This window comes from Prionailurus bengalensis, chromosome E4 (assembly GCF_016509475.1).
Source record: "Prionailurus bengalensis isolate Pbe53 chromosome E4, Fcat_Pben_1.1_paternal_pri, whole genome shotgun sequence".
NCBI classification, from domain to species: Eukaryota; Metazoa; Chordata; class Mammalia; order Carnivora; family Felidae; genus Prionailurus; species Prionailurus bengalensis.
Window position 1 is genome coordinate 25,364,642 of NC_057360.1, and position 9,966 is coordinate 25,374,607.

The window sequence follows — 9,966 nt, forward strand, 5'->3', positions numbered from 1 at the left end:
TGTCAAACGGCCCCACATGTTGCTCTGATTTGGGCCTCTTTTGCTCAAGCAATGCCTCGACAATCTCCAGGCCTTCCTGTCCTCACCCCTTCTGTGGTTTTAACCTTTCCTTCCCTGACCAGCTTTTCTGGGCTGTGTCACCCTACTCTCTCAGGTGAGGACCTCTTCTCCTCCTGTCTCTCTCTTCTGACCCTTTACTCCCAGGCTTTGCTAAAGAACAGCAACTCTTAGATGCCCCTCATGGAAACCTAAATTCCAAGAGGCACAAAAAACGTACTACTTTTCCTTATTGTCTGGTGATTCCTGTATTCCTAGTAAGTAAACCCGAGAGCTAAAGTTTATTGAGTGCAGACTATGTGTTCAGCACTGATCTAACCACCTTGGTAGGGGTGCTGTGGCATACCACCAAGATTTCTTGTTTGGGACCGAGGCCCTCATTCTCCAGCCTGTTGTCTGCTGTAGGCTCACAGCACAGTCTCTCTGGGAGTTGCCCTTGACAGAGGCAGTTGCCTTGAGATTAAGCATCTTCTTGGGGCCACCACATACATTGAATGATTAATGTGAGGTACAAAGGCCTGTCCCCTTGCTTTAATGGGGGCATCCCCTGGGGCCAATGGTGGTCTGTATCACAGCAGCATGGCATTTAACTCTTCCCTCTGTCTAACCCTGCTTCTCTCACTCCCTCTCTGATCTGAGAACTTTCCCCAGCAAGGCAATGCCTCAGGGGAACTGCATTTCCTGTCTCCTAGGGAACTCTAGCTAAGAACTCATGTAATCCTCATAACTTTATGAAATAGGTGTATCATATTGTCATCTTAGAGATAAGGAAACTGAGGCACAGAAAGATTAAGAATCTTGCCCAAGGTCTCCCATTAGTAAGTGGTGGAGCTGTGATTTGAAACCTGGAAATCCAGCTCTGGATTCCACACTCTAAACCTCACATGCAGCCTCTTCAGTAGCAATTCCAAGGGAACTGAGGGGCAACGGGGGTGAGGGGTGGGGGTGGCTGTAAGGCTTTCATGGGAAGATGGGGAGAGAGGGAAGATGTCCTTGATCTCAGAGATTAGGACACTGAATTAGCTGCTGCTTAAACCCAGGGTCAATCATTTATCAGTTTACAGAGGTGTTGGGATTCTAATTTTGGGTGGTAGGGCAGTGGAAAAAGCATGGGAAATTCATATTTGAATGCTGGCATAACACTAATTGTGTAAGGCTGAGCAAATTACGTAACCTGACTCTTAGTAAAAATGCCTGGCATACAGATGCTCAATAAAGAGCCCCCCGACCCCGGGCCATTTGTCTGCTAATTCCAACCCTCTGATCTTGGATAAGTCTCTTTAACTTTCTGACTCAGTTTCTTCATCTCTGAAATGGAGGTGATGGGATGGCTCTTCGAGTAGGAGCACAGTAAATGGTTGCTATCAGTATAATCACGACGCTGTCTTGCCCGGCTAGCGCCCCTCGCTCCCGTCCTTCAGTGCCCCGCAGGTTCAGGCTCAGGCTGTGACTGGCACTGTGTGTGTGCCTCCCCAACGTGCCACCCCCTACGCAAATCCGCCTGCTACCGCTGACTTGGCTTTCTGCTTTTACTAGAGGCCGACGGGTTTTTTCCTACTAAACTGAGTGGGCGCACCTCGTGCCGTGTAACTTCCCTGCTGCTTCTCCCTCCGCGTGGCCGCGTCCGCCCGGAGGAGGAGGCCGCCGCGTGCGCCCAGCGACTCACAGCTGTGTGCAAGTGGCGGGTGCCCCGCCCCGTCGATCTCCCTGGCCCCGCCTCCACCTTCCCCGCGCTTCGATTGGTCGGTGGCGCGCAGCCCCGCCCCACTCCCTCCGAGGAAATAAAAGCCGCGGTAGCTGCGCCTCCTTGCGTGCAGTCCGATAAAGCTCAGGTTTGCTCAACGGTGCCAGTCGCGCCTCTTGCCCCTCTGTCTCGTCGCGCTCGCGGCGACCGCTGGAGCCCATCACCATCCTCCCCACGACGTGCTGCTCTGAACCCGCAGCTATGTGCCGGACCCTGGCCGCCTTCCCCACCACCTGCCTGGAGAGGTAAGAGAAGCTTGTCCCATGGAGCTTGCCAGCCGCCCGGAGGAAGAAGTCCTAGCCCCACCAGTCCTTAAGGAGTGGAGTGGCAGGCTTGGGGACCAGGTGGGCGGGAGAATGGGACTCTACTGACTTGAGAGGAGAGGCAGAGGTCACCTTAGTTCCACGTTCTCAGATGCTTCCCTTAGACTCTTAGAGACGCCACGGGCCAAGAGAAGGGAGGAGGAAAAACAAGGGGAAGTGGAGGGACCACGGTTTACTGTTATACCCCAGCCTCTGACAAATGGCAGTCCTCAGGTGACCTGCCAAAGATCGGCTACACGAAGAGCACGTTGGCATCAGCAGGCAGAACTGCCTTTCTAGTTTCTTAAACGCTTGGTTTTCATTCTACAGCCCAGATCTAGGAGCATGAGTCCCCTGGCCCTGAGAAGGCAGGGAAGTGTTTTTTGGGTCCACCAGTGAGGGATGTGCCCACTTCCCAGGGAGCTACTCAGCCACCTCTAGCCCTTGCCAGAGCTGGTGGCTGTGAAGGAGAAGGCAGGAATCAGTTTCCACAAAGTTCCAGAAATATTCATGACAAGCCTAGAGGGTGCCGAGCTGCATTCTGCTAATCAACAGGCACAAAGATAGATTAGTGTGACTTAAGTGGGAAAGAGGCCATGTATGCTGTGCTCTGAACCCAGAAAGTGTAAGTCCTGCTGAGGAACAGCTGAAACATTACTTTCATTGTTTCTGGGTTGGTGATATTAAGAAGAGAAGCAAAGTTTAGGCCCTGGGAACAGCTGAAGGTTCCCAGGAACCCTTGAGGCTGGAAAGTGGGTGGCACCAGCCCCAACTCTTCTGGGACGCTTCTTTGCCCTGGCTGAGCAAATGGGGAATCCTCCCATGTGCCTGCTTTGTCTTCCAGAGCCAAAGAGTTCAAGACACGGCTGGGGATCTTTCTTCACAAATCAGAGCTGGGCTCTGATACTGGCAGTGTTGGCAAGTTCGAGTGGAGTAGCAAACACGGCAAAGAGGGGTGAGTCCTGCTGGCCGGCCTAGGGCCCTAGAGGGGAGGGATCCAGATCGAGGAGAGGAGCCACAAGGAGGAAAATACAAACAGAAATTAGGACGTGTGAGGGTACATCTTGGTGACCCCTTCCTGAAGATTTTAGTGAAGATTCCTGCTGGTCTGCTATGGGTGACTGGGTCGGTGGCTCCAGGATTCTTGGCCCACCGACAGATATGTGTGCCCAGGGTCGGAATGTCTAGTTACCAGACTCCTCCACCTGCAGATGTCACTGTCTCTGCAACCAGGGCTAGGACAAGGTCTAAGAACACTTGAGGCTTTTCAGTCAATGACTTTACTCCCATTAGTGTGCACTTTGCCTAGAAGCCCTTTCATATTGAAAATCAACACTGCCAGGTGCTGCTCTAGGCTCTGGGGTTATGGGTAGACTTAATCTCTATTCCTGAGGCCCTTATTTCCACGAGGGGAAATGTAGAAAACAAAGCCCAGGGTCAGAGGAATAGAAACAATTTTGGACTGTGAAGAGACAGTCTTAGAGTTATCTACTGAGGACTAGAAGGCCCCTGTCTTTGGTTTCCCATTACTGAATTGTCCCCTACAAAAATACCTGTAGCCTCAACCAAGGGTTGGAGGAGTCTGCTCCAGTAATCACTTTGTGTGAATTCTACAACCTCCATCAGAGTTCTGGCTAGGATTTATGCTAGGCATTAGTTTGTTGATTTTTTTTTAAGTAAAATCTTTACGTTTTGTTTTGTTTTCTAGCAGAAACTTCTCAGAAGATGTGCTGGGGTGGAAAGAGTCATTTGACTTGCTACTGAGCAGTAAAAGTGAGTAGGATCCTGTTGTGTCCATCCGGGGGTGGCACGTGTGTACCCATGTGCTTTGGAGCCAGCCTGAGGGATGCTGAAAGCGTGGGCAAAATAATAGTTGTAGTAATAATAATAATGATCCATCCCCTAGTGTGCCAGCCTCTATTCAGAATACAAAGGCAGGTCCTTGTTCAAGAAAATTACATCCTAAAAATAGAGCCATTAACTACAATTGCTGTCTTTCTTCTTTGATTCCTCGCTGTCCCACTGTCTGACCTGTCTCTCCCTCTCTCCCCTCAACCCCAGATGGAGTAGCCGCCTTCCACGCTTTCCTGAAGACGGAGTTCAGCGAGGAGAACCTGGAGTTCTGGCTGGCCTGTGAGGAGTTTAAGAAGCTCCGGTCGGCTACCAAGCTGGCCTCCCGGGCTCACAAGATCTTTGATGAATTCATCCGCAGTGAAGCCCCAAAAGAGGTCAGAGCCTCCACGTGTCCTGTGGACCCTCCACCTGCCTGCTCTTTCCCCACTGAGAACTGGGGGTGGTGGGTGTCCAGCAGGGCAAGGGTTGAGTGTAGAGAGTGATCTTATTTTGCACAGGCATGAATGGGCTTCTGTGGCTGGAGACTAGGAAAACCAGGTTCTGTGCCACTCATGGGTGCTGTTACCCTCAGACTCGCTGATGGGGCTTAGAGGGATTGACAGGTGTTTTGGCTGTTTTTGTAAACTAAGCCCTTATTAGAGGGTTAAAATATACTAGTGAGGAGACAGGTCACCCTAGGGACCTTGTGTGACCTGCTTCAGTCCCCTGGCTGACGGTGCCTCAGGCTGGTTGGTATGTGGTTGGTGAATTTTTCCACCTTCCCTCAGGTCTCCATGGCTGGCCTCAGTGTTTGGTAAAGTGCACGGGGCCACCTTGTGGAGAGAATATAGTAATACCTTGCTTTTGTATCCTATTTTGTATTGTATTTTCTGAGCACTTTCATTTTTACCACATTATTCCATAAAGAGTTATTGAGCACCATTTACATGCAAGGCACTGTTATAGTTGTTAGAGACATAACAGGGACAAAAGTCTCTACCCTAATGGGAGAAGATGACAATAACGGTGAAATACATAAATATATGTCAGGTGATGGTGTGTGTTTTGATCCAAACAAAGCAGGATTTGAAAGGGAGCACAGGGGGCACCTGGGTGGCTCAGTCGGTTAAGCGTCCGACTTCCGCTCAGGTCATGGTCTTGCGGTCCGTGAGTTCAAGCCCTGCATAGGGCTCTACGCTAACAGCTCAGAGCTTGGAGCCTGCTTCGGATTCTGTGTCTCCCTCTCTCTCTGACCCTCCCCTGTTCATGCTCTGTCTCTCTGTCTCAAAAATAAATAAACATTAAAAAAAAAAACACAGGAGTACCGGATGGGTGGACGTGTGAGGTCTTTTTGTTTTTACAAAGGGAAGTGATGGGTGGGCTGTTCCATAAAGTGACATATGAACAGATAAGGGAGGGAAGAACATTCTAACACAGGAAATGGCAAGTGCAAAAGCCAGAGAACACATGTCCTAGTTACTACGCACCAGGCAGTGAGCCCGTGTGGAGCACGGAGAGTGAGGGAGGGAGAGTAGGAGATGAGGTCAGACAGGTGGCCAGATGTGGGCCTAGGTGGCCCTGCGGGCCCAGCATACACTTTGGCTTTTCCTCCAAGTGACCAGGGAAGACAACACTGCTGCTGACAGACTGACTTGAGTTTGAAAAGGCTCGCTGTAGCTGCTGGCTGGAGAATAGACCACAGGAGTGAGGGTGGAGGGGAGAGACCAGTTAGCAGGCTCTGACACTAACCTAGGAGAGAGGTGATGGCTAATTGAACCAGGACTGTACAGAGGCAGGGATGAAATGGGATTGGATTTGTATATATTCTTTTGTTTGTTTGTTTGTTTGTTTATTTAGAGAGTGAGTTCATGAGAGAGAGTGCGTGTGAGTGGGGGAGAGGGCAGACAGAAAAGAGGAGAGAGCATCCCAAGCAAGCTCCACACTCATGACCATGAGATCATGACCTGAGCCCAAATCAAGAATCAGAGGCCCCGGATTTGTATACATTCTTAATATGTTCTCGATAACTGTGAGAGATTTGAGGGCAGACGCTGGATCCGAGGTGGGGACAGGCCCACAGTTGAAAAGCCAATTAATGGTCAGCTCAGGAGACCCCAGCTTCCAGGTTCACAGGTACCCCTTCCGCTGCTGCACCTGCCCGTCAGGCTCTCCTCGGCCCCCTGACCCCTTGACCCCCTCGCCTTGCCCACTCTCCACTCACCCACGTTGTTGCCCTCCTTCCCACAGGTGAACATAGACCACGAGACCAGGGAGCTGACCAGGACGAATGTGCAGGCCGCCACAGCCACTTGCTTTGACGTGGCTCAGGGGAAGACCCGCACCCTGATGGAGAAGGACTCGTATCCGCGCTTCCTGAAGTCACCTGCTTACCGGGACCTGGCCGCCCAAGCCGCGGCCGCCTTGGCCTCTCCGTCCAGCTGCGGCCCGGTGGAGCCCTCACACACCTGAGCCTTGTGGCAGTGAGGAAGCCAGCCGGGAAGAGAGGTGGAGTCGCCCATCCCTGAGGCAGGTTCTGCAAAGCAGGCCCGAGAGGACAGTGAAGGAAAAAGCCCGTCTGGCCGCCTGTTTTGGAAGCAGCGCCCTCTCCTCTAGATACTGTGAGACTGAATTCTGTGCAGGAGTGGGTCCCCCACCCCCCGCTTCCAGGACCAGCGGATAGGGCTGGAGATGAGGGTTGTGTGGGGCTCTCCGGGAAAAGGAAAGGTGGTGGTGGAGTGATCATTGGCTCTTGTTCTCCATGGAGCAGGAAATATTCCAGCCTGGATAAGGGGAACTTGTAAACGAGAGAGGGGAAGACCACCAGATCTGCCTGTTGAACAGCTGACTCCGATTGCATCCTGTTTTCCTAGTTCCCAGGCTGTCCGGGACACAGAAGGGCGTTCCCAGTCTGTCCCCTTCACCTCTGGGCTGTCTGAGGGTCGCTTAGCTTGCCCTTCTTAACATTCCCGTGTCCAGCCTCACAATCTTATTGAGGCTGGAGAACCAATTTGATGCTTTCCCCAAGCAAGAGTTTTATACCTCCAAAACTGGCTTTTTGAGCCTCTTTGCAAGTCAGTAGAGAGCCTGGAAAAGGGGCCATCTTGCGCCTGTGAAATTAATCTTGGTGCTCTTGGTGACCTTTGTAGGTGGTCCCTGACCCTGTGCCTGCGGCAAGGTCCGCCTGTGAGCAGGGCCTGTGGGGCCTCTTGCTGGGCTGTGCCCTCTCGTGGCTCCATGCTGCCCTTGAACATAGGGCCCATGAGGAGGCAGGTGTGGGGCCCCACAGTGAGTGGCTAGCCCAGCTCTTGGGCCCAGCAGGGTGGAGCTAGGGAGAAAAGGGTCATGAGAACTCTCTTGGCAGTTTCCAAAAGTTCCATTGAAATCAAGCCAGTATTTTTTGTGGGTGTGAGAACAGGGAAAAAGAGCCGCCCTCAGTGGAAGGGGAGCCTTGTGTTTCTTTCCTGTGGATGTGAGGTGCCCTTACCAGAGTGTGGGGGGAAGTCGGGCCCGGAACCGAGATGGCCCTCGGAAGACTTTAGAAGCTGGGAGTGCAGCTGGGGGGAGAGACTGCTTGGAGGAGGCGGACTGGGAGAAATCAGAACCTGCTTGTCACCTCAGGGCAACACCAAACACCTATTTTGTGGTGAGACTTCTGCACAAGCCCGGGCCACGGAGGCAAATGAACCCGGCAGCCCCGTTATGCCCCAGGAAAAGCAACACTGTTCTCTCTGCGCTGTGAGCTCCTCCAGGAGAAAATTATTTAAGTATAATGTATTGTTGGTTTTGTGACCATTGTCATAGCATATTATTTTATTACTGTTGTTGCTGTTGTTATTTATTATTATTGTAATTTCAATTTGCCTCTGCTGGAGAATCTCAGCAGGAACTGGCAGCCTGACTGTCTCCCTCTCCACCGTCAGACTCTACCTCTACGTGCTGGGAACCTCTTAGCGTGTCAGGGACTCCTCACTGGTTAAATATTTATTTATTGTTGACAATGGAGCTGGTTTCCTAGATAGGAATGTGTACTGAATCCCTGTTTCCCTGTTTTAACATGTTATATTCTTGTAGAATAAACATAAAGCCCAGATATGAGATTCTGTCTGTGGGGGCTGTGTGGTCTGGAAGAGGCGAGGAGAAACACCATGGAAAGCCTTGTGGAGGAGTTAGCCTCCGGAAGTCCCTCGGGGCACGCGGGAGAGCTTTTGTGTTCCGGGAAGAGGCACAGGGGAAAGACCCATGTTTGTCTGGTGACTGGCAGAATTGATGAGGAGGGGCTAGGTGCTAAGGGTGGCCACCAAGATTGGTAACTTCCTTCAGCTGACGATGGCCCCAGCTGGGGTCTGGCTGTTGTGTTGATTGAACCCTGTCAACCTGCTGTCATTTCGGAGCCCATGGCCTTTGCCCGGCTGACGCAGCACGAACCATTCCCAACTCTGCCTCTAACAGACACACAAGGGGCGGGACTCCTCGGTTGAGTAGCCACATGTTTTCACTTAGGGGGTGGCTTTTGGGCATCTTCACTTTTGCCCATTCTTAATTTGCACTAGAATTTCATGCACATTCAAAGGATTCATATTTCTAAAATAATTTCTTAAAAGTCTTTGAGATGAGCTCCGGGAAGCCACTCTGTCTGCAAGGCCGCTCCACTCCAGGGGCTGAGGGGAGTAAGGGGGTTAAGCTGAGCTTGCAAGAATCTGGGGGTAGGTTTGCAAGGATCATATCTGCTCATCCTTTGCCAAGAGCCTATTTGTTCCCTTTGCTTACCCTACCAATCCTCTGCCCCACCCCGTTACCAGTATTTAAACTTTTCTTCTACGTCGAATTATCTGTTTGTACTCTGCAGTTGGTTGGCTTGGATGTGGATGATATCTAGTTGAAAATGTGGGACAGGGTGAGCTCAGGGTCCCCCTAGTGCTGTTGGCCCAAGAACTTTTCTTGAATTATCTGTTTGTACACAGATCTGGACCTGCTATTGACTTTTATTTCTCCCCTATTGTTAGTCTGAGTTAGTGGCCAGACTTGGGGTATGACGGGCAGAAAACCCGGTAGATTCGCACTCTAAACCCAGGTCTAAGGGGGCAATTCTGTGGGCAGTTCTAGGAGGGATCTGGACCTTAGGGCCAGAGAAGATTGGGTCAGATGCTGTGGCAGGCCCTGGTCCCATTTTGTCCCTATGTCAGCTCTGTGAGGTAGGTGTATTAGCCTGTAACACCAAGGAAACTGAATCTTGTGGGGCAAGGAATATGCCCAGGGCAGGTGGCTCGAGACAGCAGCAGAGATGAGATGTGAGCCCAGTTACACCATTGGGGGATGTCCAGTGTGTGAGAGATGGGAGGAGGGATGTGATGGATGACGAAAGACGGGTCCCCAGGGAGGTGGGGAGGTATCCACATTGTCCTCTTCTTACTTTCCTTCCATCTCTTCACCTTCTCATGAATCTGAGTGTGTCCACTGGGTGCCTGGCAGAAAACCAAAAGCAGTAACTGTACTTTCACCAGAAAGTAGCTTCATTTATTTCATAGCGGGTGGGGATTCTGAATGCGGCTAGACACGGGCACACATTTTTTAAGCAGTGTGGGTGGTCAGTAGGAAAAGGCAGGTGTAATCAGTGAGAGAGAAACGAACGGGGATGGGAGACCTCCTATATCTGCAGTGTGTGCCACAGGCCCCACAGTCCAGTGGGACCATCCTCAAGGCTTGTCCCCACCCCACTAAACCTCCCTCTCACATAAAAAGTGGCCTTGGCTTCCGTGGTGTGGCTGAAGGTGGCAGGTACACATCAGAGATAAGAATAGCTCTTTGCTGGGGCATCTGGGTGATTCAGTACATTGGGCGTCTGACTTGGTTTTGGCTCAGGTCATGATCTCATGGTTCCTCAGTTCAAGCCCTACATTGGGCTCCATGCTGACAGTGCAGAGCCTGCTTGAGATTCTGTCTCCTTCTCTCTCTGCCCTCCTGCATGCTCTTTCTCTCAAAATAAAGAAAAACAAACAAAAAACACACCTCTTTGCTGACCCGGGTGTCAGG

The 9,966-nt window shown here is 51.4% G+C and overlaps 1 protein-coding gene across 2 annotated transcripts; it reads left to right on the forward strand.

The window, feature by feature from the left end:
• The first annotated feature begins 1,055 nt into the window (after positions 1-1,055).
• Positions 1,056-8,031, forward strand: RGS16 (regulator of G protein signaling 16). Of its 2 annotated transcripts, none has more exons than XM_043567718.1 (5): positions 1,056-2,046; positions 2,948-3,058; positions 3,812-3,876; positions 4,165-4,331; positions 6,184-8,031. In XM_043567718.1, the coding sequence occupies exons 1-5, from the start codon at positions 2,003-2,005 to the stop codon at positions 6,403-6,405; spliced, it is 609 nt and encodes a 202-aa protein (XP_043423653.1). In that variant the 5' UTR covers positions 1,056-2,002; the 3' UTR covers positions 6,406-8,031. The 2 variants fall into 2 exon arrangements, with proteins under 2 accessions (XP_043423653.1, XP_043423654.1); XM_043567719.1 differs by having other exon boundaries at positions 3,815-3,876.
• The last annotated feature ends 1,935 nt before the right edge of the window (positions 8,032-9,966 follow it).

Bases quoted from the DNA above. Each gene is read 5' to 3' on its own strand.
- RGS16 (XM_043567718.1), top strand. From the start codon at position 2,003: ATGTGCCGGACCCTGGCCGCCTTCCCCACCACCTGCCTGGAGAG. The intron at 3,059-3,811 runs GTGAGTCCTGCT...TTTGTTTTCTAG, and splicing joins AGCAAACACGGCAAAGAGGG to CAGAAACTTCTCAGAAGATG. The intron at 3,877-4,164 runs GTGAGTAGGATC...CCTCAACCCCAG, and splicing joins CTTGCTACTGAGCAGTAAAA to ATGGAGTAGCCGCCTTCCAC.